This window comes from Mesoplodon mirus (assembly GCF_964341445.2).
Source record: "Mesoplodon mirus genome assembly, contig: SUPER_3_unloc_2, whole genome shotgun sequence".
NCBI classification, from domain to species: domain Eukaryota; kingdom Metazoa; phylum Chordata; class Mammalia; order Artiodactyla; family Ziphiidae; genus Mesoplodon; species Mesoplodon mirus.
In genome coordinates this window covers 352699-373757 of record NW_028295808.1, presented here as the reverse complement: position 1 = coordinate 373757, position 21059 = coordinate 352699, and the positions used below count along the sequence as shown (strand labels likewise).

At 53.3% G+C, this 21059-nt stretch overlaps 2 protein-coding genes across 2 annotated transcripts; both read left to right on the top strand.

Annotated features, from left to right (window-relative positions):
- Window positions 1–10028: 10028 nt before the first annotated feature.
- On the top strand, window positions 10029–10841 carry LOC309801679 (Golgi-associated RAB2 interactor protein 4-like; the record flags this gene model as incomplete). The annotated part of the gene is made up of 1 exon (XM_082646753.1): window positions 10029–10841. A coding segment is annotated over one exon (813 nt), but the record flags the coding sequence as incomplete, so codon positions are not given.
- Window positions 10842–15628: 4787 nt separating this feature from the next.
- LOC309801678 (Golgi-associated RAB2 interactor protein 4-like) lies at window positions 15629–17963 on the top strand (the record flags this gene model as incomplete). The annotated part of the gene is made up of 2 exons (XM_082646752.1): window positions 15629–16471; window positions 17949–17963. 2 exons carry the CDS (start codon window positions 15629–15631, stop codon window positions 17961–17963), a joined length of 858 nt encoding a protein of 285 aa, XP_082502878.1.
- Between the last annotated feature and the right edge of the window lie 3096 nt (window positions 17964–21059).

Genomic DNA, 21059 nt, shown 5'->3' with positions numbered 1-21059 from the left:
GGGGACCCTCGTCTCAAGCTTGCCACAGGAAGGCAAAGTGAGCGAACAGGATGGCAGCCCACAGAGAGTGTCCCAGGCCCGCAAGGGAAGAAGGGAGAGGAGGGAGCACTGGGGAGAGGACAGAGCTCTGACGAGCCCCAAGCTCTGCAGTTCCGTGGAAAGCCACCACAAGGCAGCGGGGAGCAAGACAATCCCCAAAGCAGCTGGCCCGTGCTCAGGCGGCCGCAGAGCCACTAGAGAGGACCAAAAGGCCAAAGGCCACGGCAGCCCGGGGGGCAGCAAGCAGGGCGCTGCTCCCAAAGGCATCAGCCGTGCTCCTATCACCAGTGAGTCCAAGACCTCGCACAAATCGGGCAGGAGCTTATCTCCAGCGCGTTCAGGTCCCACCACCAACATACTCAGCAGGATCAGCTCTTTCTTCAGGAATGTGAGAGCCAGACTTACAAAAAAGACAGCGGCCTCATCACGAAATAAACATGGGAGCATCCTGGCAGAGCCAGTGGAAGGGACCCGAGTAGAGGCCATGACAGAGACAGCAGAGAGTGGCCAGGGCCTGGAAATCACTGGTGTGACATCTGAGACCATGGAGCCAGTGACCGTTGAAGCCCATCAATAGGACCTAGAGCTGGGAGCTGCAAAGGGGACCAGGGCTCTGGGAAATACCCCTGGAGAGCCCATTTCAGCTTCCTTACTGCAATTTAAATAAAAAAAACATACAGTCTGAGAACGCATGCAGTGTTTTGTCTGAATTTCTAGGTCCCGAAGCCCAGCCGTAGCCTCACAGTGGATTCTGTGATGTCAGCTGTGCCACAGTCTGAGACCCAGTGTCCAGGCAAGGGCAGCCCCGCCTCACACGCATGCTCAGCGCCAACAGCACTGCTCCATCTGGCTTCCACTCCTTTCTGGCTTTGCCCCCCAGGGCCATGGCTCAAAGTCAGACTATGGTCTGGGAAGCTCTCCTTCACTATCCCGCTATTCTTTTTTTTTTTTTTTTTTTTTTTTTTTTTGCGGTACGCGGGCCACTCACTGTTGTGGCCTCTCCCGTCACGGAGCACAGGCTCCGGACACGCAGGCCCAGCGGCCATGGCTCACGGGCCCAGCCGCTCCGCGGCCTGTGTGATCTTCCAGGACCGGGGCACGAACTCATGTTCCCTGCATCCTCAGGTGGACTCTCAATGACTGCGCCACCAGGGAATGCCCACCCCTATTCTTTTAATAAACGCTTATTCCCCCTGAAGGTCTGTAAACAGAGCCAGAACAGGACTCATGTCCCCTCGGGCTATTCAGTGGACAGAAATAAGGGCGGCAGTATTAGCTAGCAATCAGAACAGCAAGCACTCTCATCTAGACTTAGCCGTTCCCTGCCCAGGTATATACCCTGGAGAAACACACATGGTCTAAGAAACAACTCTGAGAATGTTTAGAGCAAAAATAACTTAACAGCACAACACGGGCAACAGCCCAAATTTCCATCAGCAGAATTCATACAGCAGGATAGGATGAGATTGGCATATTCAATAGTGAAAAATAAATGAGCTACACACATTAGCATAGATCAACTTCTCATGGTTTTTAAAAACATCAAAAGAATGGGATACAGTTCCACTCATGGAACCATTCTGAAACAAGCTCAAACAACGGATTGCATAGGGTCCATGTTTAAAAAAACGGTAGCTAAACCTGAGGGAAGAGTAAACACAAAATGGAGGACAGTTTACTCTAGGGTGGAAAGGCTAGCTCAAGGAGGTTGACACAAGGCTGTTAGTGCTGCTGGGAATTGTTCTGTCTCGGAAGCAAGATGGTAGGTACACAGGTGTTGTAGTTTTCACATTTTACTAACTCTGAAATCAGGATGGTCCTACAATCACCGTGGCAGTTGTGATGAAGTTAATGGCCAATGCCTTTCTCTTTTAATCATTGTATTTATGCACAAAAATGATGTCAGAAAGGCTTGGCATCTTTTAAGGACATTTATTTAAGGTAAAGTACAAGAACACTTGTTTGGTTATTAGGAAAAGAAGGAACGATATGCCTGTTTTACAGATGAGAACACTGAGGCTCAGAGAAGGTAACCTGCTGCAGTCGCACAATGGGATCTTTGCAGAACAGTGATCCACCAGCCCACTTCTCTATGCAAAGCCCTGTCTGTAGTATGCGAAGGAAGCAAGCAAACAAGCCTGAGCTAGGACCAGCACAAGAACCCGCGGCACCACCATCCTTACCATCATGTTCCAACACTACAGAGATGAGCATCAATTTTACTAGATTGAGGGGAGGGAGGGGTGGGGGCCGGGAGCCGGTTTTCGAACTTCAGTGAGCTCACAGCTCTTAGCTGGCCTTATCTCGAGAGCATCCAGTCCACCCTTGAGCTGTGTCTGGCTCCCAGGCTTCTACCTCTAGCCTCTGGCATGACCCGGGCTGCGGCCAGAAACAGGCTCCCACCTGGAATTCCAGCGTTCACTCCTGGAACGTCCAGCATCCAGTCCTCCTCCAGCCACTAATTCAACTTTTGAATGCCCTGCTCACAAGGGTTTCTCCACACCAAATCTGCAGGAACTTTTTTCTTCTGGGGCTCCAAAACCAAATCCTTAAACCTCACATGAGGGAGAGTATTTGTTCGGTCAGAGCATCCTTGTTGATTGGACCTCCAGTTTGTGACTTCCACAGACCTCATCACGGGAGGCTGGGGAGAGGTCTCTTCTGTTGGTGGACGGAATGGTGGGCACTTGGTGGGGAGCACTGATGAGAAAGGGAGCCAGCCCAAGACCTACACATATGCACTGTTTCCCCTGGCCAAACAAGGTTCCTGACCCCAGAATTAACCCAGAGTTTCCCAGAAGACTAGGAGCTGCAGGGAGCCGCAATTAATGCTTTACTCTCCACCAGCTTTTCCTTGGACCCAAGGAGGAGAAGTTACAAAAAGATCACATCACACTCCTTTGATCTGATGATTTCCACACAGGCAAGTGCAGGGAAACACTAGTCTGAATGAAGAAAATGCATTAAAAACACGTGCACAGGGACTTCCCTGGTGGCGCAGTGGTTAAGGATCCGCCTGCCGATGCAGGGGACCCAGGTTCGAGCCCTGGTCCAGGAAGATCCCACATGCCACGGAGCAACTAAGCCCGTGCGCCACAACTACTGAGCCTGTGCTCTAGAGCCCGCGAGCCACAACTACCGAAGCCCGCACGCCTAGAGCCCGTGCTCCCCAACAAGAGAAGCCAACAATAAATAATAAAATAAATTTACGGGAAAAACAACACGTGCATAGCCCTTAGCTGTTTATAAAGTTCTTGAATGTGTGTGCCCCCTTCCGATTCTCACGTCTTTCCACTTTGCGAATAAGCAAGCGGAAGTTCAGAGCATTTGAAGGACTTGCTCAAGGTGGCAGGTGATGGTGCAGAGAGGGAGCTACCTCGGTGCAACAACTTTCAGACAGTGTGCCACCCCGGTCCCGCACAGAGGTACACAGATGGTGGAGGAGACAGGACAGCACGAGTCATGATCACAACTCTGAGTGACAAATACAATGAGAGACGTGTGTTTGGGGACTGGATCTATTCAGAGGAGGGGGTCTGGGGCATGGGAAGGAGTTCTGGGTTAGGGAAGGCTTCACAGGGGAACTGGCACTCACCATCGTCCACGTTTACTGAGATTTTATGAAAGGACAGAGTAAGGACCGCCACTGCCAACTCTGCCCTATTCGATACAATTAAACCATGAGCTTAAGTGGTTCAAATTGATCCCATCGTCTTACATTGCTATAGATTTCATCCAGTAGCTGAATTTGGGGGAGGAAAAGAAAAAGGACCCACACATAACTTTCCTACTTGAAGATATTTTTATTTTGCTAACGCACCTGAGTCCCTGGCACGATGGGCCTGTCCTCCGTGGGGGCAATGGGGTGTTTGGGAGAGGATGGGGGCCCTGCCCTGAGGGGGCAGCTGGGGGATGAGGCAAAGGGCTCTGTGACAGTGATAGGTCACAAAGGGCTTTGTGACACTGATAGGTCACAAAGGGCATCAGAGGATAAATAGGCTGTGCCAGGGGGTTAGGCTGACAAAGTGGTTACTTCTCTCACTAGGACGGAAGTTCACCACAGCCTCTTGGGGAGATAAAAACCCAGAAGCAGAAGTGAGGTGAGGCGGAGGGGGAGCCTACCGTACCTCTCGACACACTTGAAGAGATTCAGCCTGGGCTCCAGGCGCCCTACAGCGTCCCAACTGTGAACATCTGTGCCCCTACACACACCCCTGCCTCTGGGAGACCCGGAGGCAAACGTGGGGGCCTGTGGGGCGGGCTTGGAAGACCTGCCAAAGGGCCGCGTGTGTGACGCAGGAGCATCACAGCACGCTCTTCTGCCAGTGAGGCCGAGGGAGGGAAGGGCCAGGGAGCCGCCTTAACCACGCTGCCTGTCGTGATCAAAGACAGCCATGAGTGGGGACTCTCTGCTCCCGTATCACACGGCCCGGAGCAGCACCTGGGTGGACCTGTTCAACACCACCACGGGGAAGCTGCAGCAGCAACTGCACAAGGGCGAATACGACCATTTCAAGTACGCGCCAATATTCGAGAGCGACTTCATCCAGGTCACAAAGAGGGGAGAAGCGATTGACGTGCACAACTGGGGCGGCCTGGTGACCATGGGCATCACATCCACCAGCCCCGTCCTCCCGCTCCCAGACATCATGCTGCTGGCCCAACGGGCCACCGGATGTGAAAAGCACGCCGAGCACAGCCAGGCCACCAAGGGCAAGAGCCACAAGGCTGCAAAGACCTTAGAGCTCACCAGGCTCCTTCCCTTGGAGTTCGTGAGGATCTCCACTCACAATCGTGAGAAACAACAGCTGCGTGTGAAGCTTGCCACTGGCCGCTGCTTCTACCTGCAGCTGTGTCCCCCTCTGGACGCGCGGGAAGACCTCTTCGCCGAGTGGGAACAGCTGATTTACCTCCTGCGACCACCAGTGGACAGTGAAAGCAACACCTATGCCGTTCCCGTCTGGGACATGCCCTGCATGCCTGTGTTCGAGGAGGAGAAGGACGGGAGGAGCCCGGCCGTGGAGGATTTCCAAGGAAAGGGGCATCAGGATCAGGTGAACGTCAGCAGCCTGCACACGTGCCCTGAGGTGGCCGGGGCCACGCCTGCAGCTTTTGCTGGGGGGCACGGAATCCAACTGGACTCCCACAAGCCCGATACCATGCCCGATGTGGCCACTGCGAAAGCAAAACCTACTACAGGGCTCGACAAAGCGTCAGCATCGCAGTCAACGACAAAGTTGGAGACAGCAGGGATGGCAGGAGGCACCGCAGCGGGTGCTTTGAGCACGGCAGTGATCAAGTCTCCTGCCACTGAAGAGCGGAGCACGGCCATAGCAGCCACAGCCAGCGACGGGCCCGGAGGAAGCAAAACCAACAGAGCCACTGGGGACACTGCCACAACATCCCTGAGGAGCGGGAAAACGGCCTTGGCAGGTGCTGAGAACAATTCAGAGTATGCTTCCAGCACGTCCACCAGCCTCTCCCCAGGGGCCGGCATGACTGTGGTCGGAGCAGAACCTACCAGCAAGAGTGTCAAATCAAGAGCCGACAAGGACGATGAGGGGACCCTCGTCTCAAGCTTGCCACAGGAAGGCAAAGTGAGCGAACAGGATGGCAGCCCACAGAGAGTGTCCCAGGCCCGCAAGGGAAGAAGGGAGAGGAGGGAGCACTGGGGAGAGGACAGAGCTCTGACGAGCCCCAAGCTCTGCAGTTCCGTGGAAAGCCACCACAAGGCAGCGGGGAGCAAGACAATCCCCAAAGCAGCTGGCCCGTGCTCAGGCGGCCGCGGAGCCACTAGAGAGGACCAAAAGGCCAAAGGCCACGGCAGCCCGGGGGGCAGCGAGCAGGGCGCTGCTCCCAAAGGCATCAGCCGTGCTCCTATCACCAGTGAGTCCAAGACCTCGCACAAATCGGGCAGGAGCTTATCCCCAGCGCGTTCAGGTCCCACCACCAACATACTCAGCAGGATCGGCTCTTTCTTCAGGAATGTGAGAGCCAGACTTACAAAAAGGACAGTGGCCTCATCACGAAATAAACATGGGAGCATCCTGGCGGAGCCAGTGGAAGGGACCCGAGTGGAGGCCATGACAGAGACAGCAGAGAGTGGCCAGGGCCTGGAAATCACCGGTGTGACATCTGAGACCATGGAGCCAGTGACCGTTGAAGCCCATCAATAGGACCTAGAGCTGGGAGCTGCAAAGGGGACCAGGGCTCTGGGAAATACCCCTGGAGAGCCCATTTCAGCTTCCTTACTGCAATTTAAATAAAAAAAAACATACAGTCTGAGAACGCATGCAGTGTTTTGTCTGAATTTCTAGGTCCCGAAGCCCAGCCGTAGCCTCACAGTGGATTCTGTGATGTCAGCTGTGCCACAGTCTGAGACCCAGTGTCCAGGCAAGGGCAGCCCCGCCTCACATGCATGCTCAGCGCCAACAGCACTGCTCCATCTGGCTTCCACTCCTTTCTGGCTTTGCCCCCCAGGGCCATGGCTCAAAGTCAGACTATGGTCTGGGAAGCTCTCCTTCACTATCCCGCTATTCTTTTTTTTTTTTTTTTTTTTTTTGCGGTACGCGGGCCACTCACTGTTGTGGCCTCTCCCGTCACGGAGCACAGGCTCCGGACACGCAGGCCCAGCAGCCATGTCTCATGGTCCCAGCCGATCCGCGGCCTGTGGGATCTTCCAGGACCGGGGCACGAACTCATGTTCCCTGCATCCTCAGGTGGACTCTCAACCACTGCGCCACCAGGGAATGCCCACCCCTATTCTTTTAATAAACGCTTATTACCCCTGAAGGTCTGTAAACAGAGCCAGAACAGGACTCATGTCCCCTCGGGCTATTCAGTGGACAGAAATAAGGGCGGCAGTATTAGCTAGCAATCAGAACAGCAAGCACTCTCATCTAGACTTAGCCGTTCCCTGCCCAGGTATATACCCTGGAGAAACACACATGGTCTAAGAAACAACTCTGAGAATGTTTAGAGCAAAAATAACTTAACAGCACAACACGGGCAACAGCCCAAATTTCCATCAGCAGAATTCATACAGCAGGATAGGATGAGATTGGCATATTCAATAGTGAAAAATAAATGAGCTACACACATTAGCATAGATCAACTTCTCATGGTTTTTAAAAACATCAAAAGGATGGGATACAGTTCCACTCATGGAACCATTCTGAAACAAGCTCAAACAACGGATTGCATAGGGTCCATGTTTAAAAAAACGGTAGCTAAACCTGAGGGAAGAGTAAACACAAAATTGAGGACAGTTTACTCTAGGGTGGAAAGGCTAGCTCAAGGAGGTTGACACAAGGCTGTTAGTGCTGCTGGGAATTGTTCTGTCTCGGAAGCAAGATGGTAGGTACACAGGTGTTGTAGTTTTCACATTTTACTAACTCTGAAATCAGGATGGTCCTACAATCACCGTGGCAGTTGTGATGAAGTTATTGGCCAATGCCTTTCTCTTTTAATCACTTGTATTTATGCACAAAAATGATGTCAGAAAGGCTTGGCATCTTTAAAGGACATTTATTTAAGGTAAAGTACAAGAACACTTGTTTGGTTATTAGGAAAAGAAGGAACGATATGCCCATTTTACAGATGAGAACACTGAGGCTCAGAGAAGGTAACCTGCTGCAGTCGCACAATGGGATCTTTGCAGAACAGTGATCCACCAGCCCACTTCTCTATGCAAAGCCCTGTCTGTAGTATGCGAAGGAAGCAAGCAAACAAGCCTGAGCTAGGACCAGCACAAGAACCCGCGGCACCACCATCCTTACCATCATGTTCCAACACTACAGAGATGAGCATCAATTTTACTAGATTGAGGGGAGGGAGGGGTGGGGGCCGGGAGCCGGTTTTCGAACTTCAGTGAGCTCACAGCTCTTAGCTGGCCTTATCTCGAGAGCATCCAGTCCACCCTTGAGCTGTGTCTGGCTCCCAGGCTTCTACCTCTAGCCTGGGGCATGACCCGGGCTGCGGCCAGAAACAGGCTCCCACCTGGAATTCCAGCGTTCACTCCTGGAACATCCAGCATCCAGTCCTCCTCCAGCCACTAATTCAACTTTTGAATGCCCTGCTCACAAGGGTTTCTCCACACCAAATCTGCAGGAACTTTTTACTTCTGGGGCTCCAAAACCAAATCCTTAAACCTCACATGAGGGAGAGTATTTGTTCGGTCAGAGCATCCTTGTTGATTGGACCTCCAGTTTGTGACTTCCACAGACCTCATCACGGGAGGCTGGGGAGAGGTCTCTTCTGTTGGTGGACGGAATGGTGGGCACTTGGTGGGGAGCACTGATGAGAAAGGGAGCCAGCCCAAGACCTACACATATGCACTGTTTCCCCTGGCCAAACAAGGTTCCTGACCCCAGAATTAACCCAGAGTTTCCCAGAAGACTAGGAGCTGCAGGGAGCTGCAATTAATGCTTTACTCTCCACCAGCTTTTCCTTGGACCCAAGGAGGAGAAATTACAAAAAGATCACATCACACTCCTTTGATCTGATGATTTCCACACAGGCAAGTGCAGGGAAACACTAGTCTGAAGGAAGAAAATGCATTAAAAACACGTGCACAGGGACTTCCCTGGTGGCGCAGTGGTTAAGGATCCGCCTGCCGACGCAGGGGACCCAGGTTCGAGCCCTGGTCCAGGAAGATCCCACATGCCACGGAGCAACTAAGCCCGTGCGCCACAACTACTGAGCCTGTGCTCTAGAGCCCGCGAGCCACAACTACCGAAGCCCGCACGCCTAGAGCCCGTGCTCCCCAACAAGAGAAGCCAACAATAAAAAATAAAATAAATTTACGGGAAAAACAACACGTGCATAGCCCTTAGCTGTTTATAAAGTTCTTGAATGTGTGTGCCCCCTTCCGATTCTCACGTCTTTCCACTTTGCGGATAAGCAAGCGGAAGTTCAGAGCATTTGAAGGACTTGCTCAAGGTGGCAGGTGATGGTGCAGAGAGGGAGCTACCTCGGTGCAACAACTTTCAGACAGTGTGCCACCCCGGTCCCGCACAGAGGTACACAGATGGTGGAGGAGACAGGACAGCACGAGTCATGATCACAACTCTGAGTGACAAATACAATGAGAGACGTGTGTTTGGGGACTGGATCTATTCAGAGGAGGGGGTCTGGGGCATGGGAAGGAGTTCTGGGTTAGGGAAGGCTTCACAGGGGAACTGGCACTCACCATCGTCCACGTTTACTGAGATTTTATGAAAGGACAGAGTAAGGACCGCCACTGCCAACTCTGCCCTATTCGATACAATTAAACCATGAGCTTAAATGGTTCAAATTGATCCCATCGTCTTACATTGCTATAGATTTCATCCAGTAGCTGAATTTGGGGGAGGAAAAGAAAAAGGACCCACACAAAACTTTCCCACTTGAAGACATTTTTATTTTGGTAACGCACCTGAGTCCCTGGCAGGATGGGCCTGTCCTCCGTGGGGGCAATGGGGTGTTTGGGAGAGGATGGGGGCCCTGCCCTGAGGGGGCAGCTGGGGGATGAGGCAAAGGGCTCTGTGACAGTGATAGGTCACAAAGGGCTTTGTGACACTGATAGGTCACAAAGGGCATCAGAGGATAAATAGGCTGTGCCAGGGGGTTAGGCTGACAAAGTGGTTACTTCTCTCACTAGGACGGAAGTTCACCACAGCCTCTTGGGGAGATAAAAACCCAGAAGCAGAAGTGAGGTGAGGCGGAGGGGGAGCCTACCGTACCTCTCGACACACTTGAAGAGATTCAGCCTGGGCTCCAGGTGCCCTACAGCGTCCCAACTGTGATCATCTGTGCCCCTACACACACCCCTGCCTCTGGGAGACCCGGAGGCAAACGTGGGGGCCTGTGGGGCGGGCTTGGAAGACCTGCCACAGGGCCGCGTGTGTGACGCAGGAGCATCACAGCTCGCTCTTCTGCCAGTGAGGCCGAGGGAGGGAAGGGCCAGGGAGCCGCCTTAACCGCGCTGCCTGTCGTGATCAAAGACAGCCATGAGTGGGGACTCTCTGCTCCCGTATCACACGGCCCGGAGCAGCACCTGGGTGGACCTGTTCAACACCACCACGGGGAAGCTGCAGCAGCAACTGCACAAGGGCGAATACGACCACTTCAAGTACGCGCCGATATTCGAGAGCGACTTCATCCAGGTCACGAAGAGGGGAGAAGCGATTGACGTGCACAACTGGGGCGGCCTGGTGACCATGGGCATCACATCCACCAGCCCCGTCCTCCCGCTCCCAGACATCATGCTGCTGGCCCAACGGGCCACCGGCTGTGAAAAGCACGCCGAGCGCAGCCAGGCCACCAAGGGCAAGAGCCACAAGGCTGCAAAGACCTTAGAGCTCACCAGGCTCCTTCCCTTGGAGTTCGTGAGGATCTCCACTCACAATCGTGAGAAACAACAGCTGCGTGTGAAGCTTCCCACTGGCCGCTGCTTCTACCTGCAGCTGTGTCCCCCTCTGGACGCGCGGGAAGACCTCTTCGCCGATTGGGAACAGCTGATTTACCTCCTGCGACCACCAGTGGACAGTGAAAGCAACACCTATGCCGTTCCCGTCTGGGACATGCCCTGCATGCCTGTGTTCGGGGAGCAGCAGGACGGGAGGAGCCCGGCCGTGGAGGATTTCCAAGGAAAGGGGCATCAGGACCAGGTGAACGTCAGCAGCCTGCACACGTGCCCTGAGGTGGCCGGGGCCACGCCTGCAGCTTTTGCTGGGGGGCACGGAATCCAACTGGACTCCCACAAGCCCGATACCATGCCCGATGTGGCCACTGCGAAAGCAAAACCTACTACAGGGCTCGACAAAGCATCAGCATCGCAGTCAACGATTAAGGTGGAGACAGCAGGGATGGCAGGAGGCACCGCAGCGGGTGCTTTGAGCATGGCAGTGATCAAGTCTCCTGCCGCTGAAGAGCGGAGCACGGCCATAGCAGCCACAGCCAGCGACGGGCCCGGAGGAAGCAAAACCAACAGAGCCACTGGGGACACTGCCACAACATCCCTGAGGAGCGGGAAAACGGCCTTGGCAGGTGCTGAGAACAATTCAGAGTATGCTTCCAGCACGTCCACCAGCCTCTCCCCAGGGGCCGGCATGACTGTGGTCGGAGCAGAACCTACCAGCAAGACTGTCAAAGCAAGAGCCGACAAGGACGATGAGGGGACCCTCGTCTCAAGCTTGCCACAGGAAGGCAAAGTGAGCGAACAGGATGGCAGCTCACAGAGAGTGTCCCAGGCCTGCAAGGGAAGAAGGGAGAGGAGGGAGCACTGGGGAGAGGACAGAGCTCTGACGAGCCCCAAGCTCTGCAGTTCCGTGGAAAGCCACCACAAGGCAGCGGGGAGCAAGACAATCCCCAAAGCAGCTGGCCCGTGCTCAGGCGGCCGCAGAGCCACTAGAGAGGACCAAAAGGCCAAAGGCCACGGCAGCCCGGGGGGCAGCGAGCAGGGCGCTGCTCCCAAAGGCATCAGCCGTGCTCCTATCACCAGTGAGTCCAAGACCTCGCACAAATCGGGCAGGAGCTTATCTCCAGCGCGTTCAGGTCCCACCACCAACATACTCAGCAGGATCAGCTCTTTCTTCAGGAATGTGAGAGCCAGACTTACAAAAAAGACAGTGGCCTCATCACGAAATAAACATGGGAGCATCCTGGCGGAGCCAGTGGAAGGGACCCGAGTGGAGGCCATGACAGAGACAGCAGAGAGTGGCCAGGGCCTGGAAATCACCGGTGTGACATCTGAGACCATGGAGCCAGTGACCGTTGAAGCCCATCAATAGGACCTAGAGCTGGGAGCTGCAAAGGGGACCAGGGCTCTGGGAAATACCCCTGGAGAGCCCATTTCAGCTTCCTTACTGCAATTTAAATAAAAAAAACATACAGTCTGAGAACGCATGCAGTGTTTTGTCTGAATTTCTAGGTCCCGAAGCCCAGCCGTAGCCTCACAGTGGATTCTGTGATGTCAGCTGTGCCACAGTCTGAGACCCAGTGTCCAGGCAAGGGCAGCCCCGCCTCACACGCATGCTCAGCGCCAACAGCACTGCTCCATCTGGCTTCCACTCCTTTCTGGCTTTGCCCCCCAGGGCCATGGCTCAAAGTCAGACTATGGTCTGGGAAGCTCTCCTTCACTATCCCGCTATTCTTTTTTTTTTTTTTTTTTTTTTTTTTTTTTTGCGGTACGCGGGCCACTCACTGTTGTGGCCTCTCCCGTCACGGAGCACAGGCTCCGGACACGCAGGCCCAGCGGCCATGGCTCACGGGCCCAGCCGCTCCGCGGCCTGTGGGATCTTCCAGGACCGGGGCACGAACTCATGTTCCCTGCATCCTCAGGTGGACTCTCAATGACTGCGCCACCAGGGAATGCCCGCCCCTATTCTTTTAATAAACGCTTATTCCCCCTGAAGGTCTGTAAACAGAGCCAGAACAGGACTCATGTCCCCTCGGGCTATTCAGTGGACAGAAATAAGGGCGGCAGTATTAGCTAGCAATCAGAACAGCAAGCACTCTCATCTAGACTTAGCCGTTCCCTGCCCAGGTATATACCCTGGAGAAACACACATGGTCTAAGAAACAACTCTGAGAATGTTTAGAGCAAAAATAACTTAACAGCACAACACGGGCAACAGCCCAAATTTCCATCAGCAGAATTCATACAGCAGGATAGGATGAGATTGGCATATTCAATAGTGAAAAATAAATGAGCTACACACATTAGCATAGATCAACTTCTCATGGTTTTTAAAAACATCAAAAGAATGGGATACAGTTCCACTCATGGAACCATTCTGAAACAAGCTCAAACAACGGATTGCATAGGGTCCATGTTTAAAAAAACGGTAGCTAAACCTGAGGGAAGAGTAAACACAAAATTGAGCACAGTTTACTCTAGGGTGGAAAGGCTAAGTCAAGGAGGTTGACACAAGGCTGTTAGTGCTGCTGGGAATTGTTCTGTCTCTGAAGCAAGATGGTAGGTACACAGGTGTTGTAGTTTTCACATTTTACTAACTCTGAAATCAGGATGGTCCTACAATCACCGTGGCAGTTGTGATGAAGTTATTGGCCAATGCCTTTCTCTTTTAATCATTGTATTTATGCACAAAAATGATGTCAGAAAGGCTTGGCATCTTTAAAGGACATTTATTTAAGGTAAAGTACAAGAACACTTGTTTGGTTATTAGGAAAAGAAGGAACGATATGCCCATTTTACAGATGAGAACACTGAGGCTCAGAGAAGGTAACCTGCTGCAGTCGCACAATGGGATCTTTGCAGAACAGTGATCCACCAGCCCACTTCTCTATGCAAAGCCCTGTCTGTTGTATGCGAAGGAAGCAAGCAAACAAGCCTGAGCTAGGACCAGCACAAGAACCCGTGGCACCACCATCCTTACCATCATGTTCCAACACTACAGAGATGAGCATCAATTTTACTAGATTGAGGGGAGGGAGGGGTGGGGGCCGGGAGCCGGTTTTCGAACTTCAGTGAGCTCACAGCTCTTAGCTGGCCTTATCTCGAGAGCATCCAGTCCACCCTTGAGCTGTGTCTGGCTCCCAGGCTTCTACCTCTAGCCTCTGGCATGACCCGGGCTGCGGCCAGAAACAGGCTCCCACCTGGAATTCCAGCGTTCACTCCTGGAACGTCCAGCATCCAGTCCTCCTCCAGCCACTAATTCAACTTTTGAATGCCCTGCTCACCAGGGTTTCTCCACACCAAATCTGCAGGAACTTTTTTCTTCTGGGGCTCCAAAACCAAATCCTTAAACCTCACATGAGGGAGAGTATTTGTTAGGTCAGAGCATCCTTGTTGATTGGACCTCCAGTTTGTGACTTCCACAGACCTCATCACGGGAGGCTGGGGAGAGGTCTCTTCTGTTGGTGGACGGAATGGTGGGCACTTGGTGGGGAGCACTGATGAGAAAGGGAGTCAGCCCAAGACCTACACATATGCACTGTTTCCCCTGGCCAAACAAGGTTCCTGACCCCAGAATTAACCCAGAGTTTCCCAGAAGACTAGGAGCTGCAGGGAGCCGCAATTAATGCTTTACTCTCCACCAGCTTTTCCTTGGACCCAAGGAGGAGAAATTACAAAAAGATCACATCACACTCCTTTGATCTGATGATTTCCACACAGGCAAGTGCAGGGAAACACTAGTCTGAAGGAAGAAAATGCATTAAAAACACGTGCACAGGGACTTCCCTGGTGGCGCAGTGGTTAAGGATCCGCCTGCCGACGCAGGGGACCCAGGTTCGAGCCCTGGTCCAGGAAGATCCCACATGCCACGGAGCAACTAAGCCCGTGCGCCACAACTACTGAGCCTGTGCTCTAGAGCCCGCGAGCCACAACTACCAAAGCCCGCACGCCTAGAGCCCGTGCTCCCCAACAAGAGAAGCCAACAATAAATAATAAAATAAATTTACGGGAAAAACAACACGTGCATAGCCCTTAGCTGTTTATAAAGTTCTTGAATGTGTGTGCCCCCTTCCGATTCTCACGTCTTTCCACTTTGCGGATAAGCAAGCGGAAGTTAGAGCATTTGAAGGACTTGCTCAAGGTGGCAGGTGATGGTGCAGAGAGGGAGCTACCTCGGTGCAACAACTTTCAGACAGTGTGCCACCCCGGTCCTGCACAGAGGTACACAGATGGTGGAGGAGACAGGACAGCACGAGTCATAATCACAACTCTGAGTGACAAATACAATGAGAGACGTGTGTTTGGGGACTGGATCTATTCAGAGGAGGGGGTCTGGGGCATGGGAAGGAGTTCTGGGTTAGGGAAGGCTTCACAGGGGAACTGGCACTCACCATCGTCCACGTTTACTGAGATTTTATGAAAGGACAGACTAAGGACCGCCACTGCCAACTCTGCCCTATTCGATACAATTAAACCATGAGCTTAAATGGTTCAAATTGATCCCATCGTCTTACATTGCTATAGATTTCATCCAGTAGCTGAATTTGGGGGAGGAAAAGAAAAAGGACCCACACAAAACTTTCCCACTTGAAGACATTTTTATTTTGGTAACGTACCTGAGTCCCTGGCAGGATGGGCCTGTCCTCCGCGGGGGCAATGGGGTGTTTGGGAGAGGATGGGGGCCCTGCCCTGAGGGGGCAGCTGGGGGATGAGGCAAAGGGCTCTGTGACAGTGATAGGTCACAAAGGGCTTTGTGACACTGATAGGTCACAAAGGGCATCAGAGGATAAATAGGCTGTGCCAGGGGGTTAGGCTGACAAAGTGGTTACTTCTCTCACTAGGACGGAAGTTCACCACAGCCTCTTGGGGAGATAAAAACCCAGAAGCAGAAGTGAGGTGAGGCGGAGGGGGAGCCTACCGTACCTCTCGACACACTTGAAGAGATTCAGCCTGGGCTCCAGGTGCCCTACAGCGTCCCAACTGTGATCATCTGTGCCCCTACACACACCCCTGCCTCTGGGAGACCCGGAGGCAAACGTGGGGGCCTGTGGGGCGGGCTTGGAAGACCTGCCACAGGGCCGCGTGTGTGACGCAGGAGCATCACAGCTCGCTCTTCTGCCAGTGAGGCCGAGGGAGGGAAGGGCCAGGGAGCCGCCTTAACCGCGCTGCCTGTCGTGATCAAAGACAGCCATGAGTGGAGACTCTCTGCTCCCGTATCACACGGCCCGGAGCAGCACCTGGGTGGACCTGTTCAACACCACCACGGGGAAGCTGCAGCAGCAACTGCACAAGGGCGAATACGACCATTTCAAGTACGCGCCGATATTCGAGAGCGACTTCATCCAGGTCACGAAGAGGGGAGAAGCGATTGACGTGCACAACTGGGGCGGCCTGGTGACCATGGGCATCACATCCACCAGCCCCGTCCTCCCGCTCCCAGACATCATGCTGCTGGCCCAACGGGCCACCGGCTGTGAAAAGCACGCCGAGCGCAGCCAGGCCACCAAGGGCAAGAGCCACAAGGCTGCAAAGACCTTAGAGCTCACCAGGCTCCTTCCCTTGGAGTTCGTGAGGATCTCCACTCACAATCGTGAGAAACAACAGCTGCGTGTGAAGCTTGCCACTGGCCGCTGCTTCTACCTGCAGCTGTGTCCCCCTCTGGACGCGCGGGAAGACCTCTTCGCCGATTGGGAACAGCTGATTTACCTCCTGCGACCACCAGTGGACAGTAAAAGCAACACCTATGCCGTTCCCGTCTGGGACATGCCCTGCATGCCTGTGTTCGAGGAGGAGCAGGACGGGAGGAGCCCGGCCGTGGAGGATTTCCAAGGAAAGGGGCATCAGGACCAGGTGAACGTCAGCAGCCTGCACACGTGCCCTGAGGTGGCCGGGGCCACGCCTGCAGCTTTTGCTGGGGGGCACGGAATCCAACTGGACTCCCACAAGCCCGATACCATGCCCGATGTGGCCACTGCGAAAGCAAAACCTACTACAGGGCTCGACAAAGCATCAGCATCGCAGTCAATGATTAAGGTGGAGACAGCAGGGATGGCAGGAGGCACCGCAGCGGGTGCTTTGAGCACGGCAGTGATCAAGTCTCCTGCCGCTGAAGAGCGGAGCACGGCCATAGCAGCCACAGCCAGCGACGGGCCCGGAGGAAGCAAAACCAACAGAGCCACTGGGGACACTGCCACAACATCCCTGAGGAGCGGGAAAACGGCCTTGGCAGGTGCTGAGAACAATTCAGAGTATGCTTCCAGCACGTCCACCAGCCTCTCCCCAGGGGCCGGCATGACTGTGGTCGGAGCAGAACCTACCAGCAAGACTGTCAAAGCAAGAGCCGACAAGGAAGATGAGGGGACCCTCGTCTCAAGCTTGCCACAGGAAGGCAAAGTGAGCGAACAGGATGGCAGCTCACAGAGAGTGTCCCAGGCCCGCAAGGGAAGAAGGGAGAGGAGGGAGCACTGGGGAGAGGACAGAGCTCTGACGAGCCCCAAGCTCTGCAGTTCCGTGGAAAGCCACCACAAGGCAGCGGGGAGCAAGACAATCCCCAAAGCAGCTGGCCCGTGCTCAGGCGGCCGCAGAGCCACTAGAGAGGACCAAAAGGCCAAAGGCCACGGCAGCCCGGGGGGCAGCGAGCAGGGCGCTGCTCCCAAAGGCATCAGCCGTGCTCCTATCACCAGTGAGTCCAAGACCTCGCACAAATCGGGCAGGAGCTTATCTCCAGCGCGTTCAGGTCCCACCACCAACATACTCAGCAGGATCAGCTCTTTCTTCAGGAATGTGAGAGCCAGACTTACAAAAAAGACAGTGGCCTCATCACGAAATAAACATGGGAGCATCCTGGCGGAGCCAGTGGAAGGGACCCGAGTGGAGGCCATGACAGAGACAGCAGAGAGTGGCCAGGGCCTGGAAATCACCGGTGTGACATCTGAGACCATGGAGCCAGTGACCGTTGAAGCCCATCAATAGGACCTAGAGCTGGGAGCTGCAAAGGGGAACAGGGCTCTGGGAAATACCCCTGGAGAGCCCATTTCAGCTTCCTTACTGCAATTTAAATAAAAAAAACATACAGTCTGAGAACGCATGCAGTGTTTTGTCTGAATTTCTAGGTCCCGAAGCCCAGCGGTAGCCTCACAGTGGATTCTGTGATGTCAGCTGTGCCACAGTCTGAGACCCAGTGTCCAGGCAAGGGCAGCCCCGCCTCACACGCATGCTCAGCGCCAACAGCACTGCTCCATCTGGCTTCCACTCCTTTCTGGCTTTGCCCCCCAGGGCCATGGCTCAAAGTCAGACTATGGTCTGGGAAGCTCTCCTTCACTATCCCGCTATTCTTTGTTTTTTTTTTTTTTTGCAGTACGCGGGCCACTCACTGTTGTGGCCTCTCCCGTCACGGAGCACAGGCTCCGGACACGCAGGCCCAGCGGCCATGGCTCACGGGCCCAGCCGCTCCGCGGCCTGTGGGATCTTCCAGGACCGGGGCACCAACTCATGTTCCTTGCATCCTCAGGTGGACTCTCAATGACTGCGCCACCAGGGAATGCCCGCCCCTATTCTTTTAATAAACGCTTATTCCCCCTGAAGGTCTGTAAACAGAGCCAGAACAGGACTCATGTCCCCTCGGGCTATTCAGTGGACAGAAATAAGGGCGGCAGTATTAGCTAGCAAACAGAACAGCAAGCACTCTCAACTAGACTTAGCCGTTCCCTGCCCAGGTATATACCCTGGAGAAACACACATGGTCTAAGAAACAACTCTGAGAATGTTTAGAGCAAAAATAACTTAACAGCACAACACGGGCAACAGCCCAAATTTCCATCAGCAGAATTCATACAGCAGGATAGGATGAGATTGGCATATTCAATAGTGAAAAATAAATGAGCTACACACATTAGCATAGATCAACTTCTCATGGTTTTTAAAAACATCAAAAGAATGGGATACAGTTCCACTCATGGAACCATTCTGAAACAAGCTCAAACAACGGATTGCATAGGGTCCATGTTTAAAAAAACGGTAGCTAAACCTGAGGGAAGAGTAAACACAAAATTGAGGACAGTTTAGGGTGGAAAGGCTAAGTCAAGGAGGTTGACACAAGGCTGTTAGTGCTGCTGGGAATTGTTCTGTCTCTGAAGCAAGATGGTAGGTACACAGGTGTTGTAGTTTTCACATTTTACTAACTCTGAAATCAGGATGGTCCTACAATCACCGTGGCAGTTGTGATGAAGTTATTGGCCAATGCCTTTCTCTTTTAATCATTGTATTTATGCACAAAAATGATGTCAGAAAGGCTTGGCATCTTTAAAGGACATTTATTTAAGGTAAAGTACAAGAACACTTGTTTGGTTATTAGGAAAAGAAGGAACGATATGCCTGTTTTACAGATGAGAACACTGAGGCTCAGAGAAGGTAACCTGCTGCAGTCGCACAATGGGATCTTTGCAGAACAGTGATCCACCAGCCCACTTCTCTATGCAAAGCCCTGTCTGTTGTATGCGAAGGAAGCAAGCAAACAAGCCTGAGCTAGGACCAGCACAAGAACCCGTGGCACCACCATCCTTACCATCATGTTCCAACACTACAGAGATGAGCATCAATTTTACTAGATTGAGGGGAGGGAGGGGTGGGGGCCGGGAGCCGGTTTTCGAACTTCAGTGAGCACACAGCTCTTAGCTGGCCTTATCTCGAGAGCATCCAGTCCACCCTTGAGCTGTGTCTGGCTCCCAGGCTTCTACCTCTAGCCTGTGGCATGACCCGGGCTGCGGCCAGAAACAGGCTCCCACCTGGAATTCCAGCGTTCACTCCTGGAACGTCCAGCATCCTGTCCTCCTCCAGCCACTAATTCAACTTTTGAATGCCCTGCTCACAAGGGTTTCTCCACACCAAATCTGCAGGAACTTTTTTCTTCTGGGGCTCCAAAACCAAATCCTTAAACCTCACATGAGGGAGAGTATTTGTTAGGTCAGAGCATCCTTGTTGATTGGACCTCCAGTTTGTGACTTCCACAGACCTCATCACGGGAGGCTGGGGAGAGGTCTCTTCTGTTGGTGGACGGAATGGTGGGCACTTGGTGGGGAGCACTGATGAGAAAGGGAGCCAGCCCAAGACCTACACATATGCACTGTTTCCCCTGGCCAAACAAGGTTCCTGACCCCAGAATTAACCCAGAGTTTCCCAGAAGACTAGGAGCTGCAGGGAGCCGCAATTAATGCTTTACTCTCCACCAGCTTTTCCTTGGACCCAAGGAGGAGAAATTACAAAAAGATCACATCACACTCCTTTGATCTGATGATTTCCACACAGGCAAGTGCAGGGAAACACTAGTCTGAAGGAAGAAAATGCATTAAAAACACGTGCACAGGGACTTCCCTGGTGGCGCAGTGGTTAAGGATCCGCCTGCCGACGCAGGGGACCCAGGTTCGAGCCCTGGTCCAGGAAGATCCCACATGCCACGGAGCAACTAAGCCCGTGCGCCACAACTACTGAGCCTGTGCTCTAGAGCCCGCGAGCCACAACTACCGAAGCCCGCACGCCTAGAGCCCGTGCTCCCCAACAAGAGAAGCCAACAATAAATAATAAAATAAATTTACGGGAAAAACAACACGTGCATAGCCCTTAGCTGTTTATAAAGTTCTTGAATGTGTGTGCCCCCTTCCGATTCTCACGTCTTTCCACTTTGCGGATAAGCAAGCGGAAGTTCAGAGCATTTGAAGGACTTGCTCAAGGTGGCAGGTGATGGTGCAGAGAGGGAGCTACCTCGGTGCAACAACTTTCAGACAGTGTGCCACCCCGGTCCCGCACAGAGGTACACAGATGGTGGAGGAGACAGGACAGCACGAGTCATGATCACAACTCTGAGTGACAAATACAATGAGAGACGTGTGTTTGGGGACTGGATCTATTCAGAGGAGGGGGTCTGGGGCATGGGAAGGAGTTCTGGGTTAGGGAAGGCTTCACAGGGGAACTGGCACTCACCATCGTCCACGTTTACTGAGATTTTATGAAAGGACAGAGTAAGGACCGCCACTGCCAACTCTGCCCTATTCGATACAATTAAACCATGAGCTTAAATGGTTCAAATTGATCCCATCGTCTTACATTGCTATAGATTTCATCCAGTAGCTGAATTTGGGGGAGGAAAAGAAAAAGGACCCACACAAAACTTTCCCACTTGAAGACATTTTTATTTTGGTAACGCACCTGAGTCCCTGGCAGGATGGGCCTGTCCTCCGTGGGGGCAATGGGGTGTTTGGGAGAGGATGGGGGCCCTGCCCTGAGGGGGCAGCTGGGGGATGAGGCAAAGGGCTCTGTGACAGTGATAGGTCACAAAGGGCTTTTTGACACTGATAGGTCACAAAGGGCATCAGAGGATAAATAGGCTGTGCCAGGGGGTTAGGCTGACAAAGTGGTTACTTCTCTCACTAGGACGGAAGTTCACCACAGCCTCTTGGGGAGATAAAAACCCAGAAGCAGAAGTGAGGTGAGGCGGAGGGGGAGCCTACCGTACCTCTCGACACACTTGAAGAGATTCAGCCTGGGCTCCAGGCGCCCTACAGCGTCCCAACTGTGATCATCTGTGCCCCTACACACACCCCTGCCTCTGGGAGACCCGGAGGCAAAC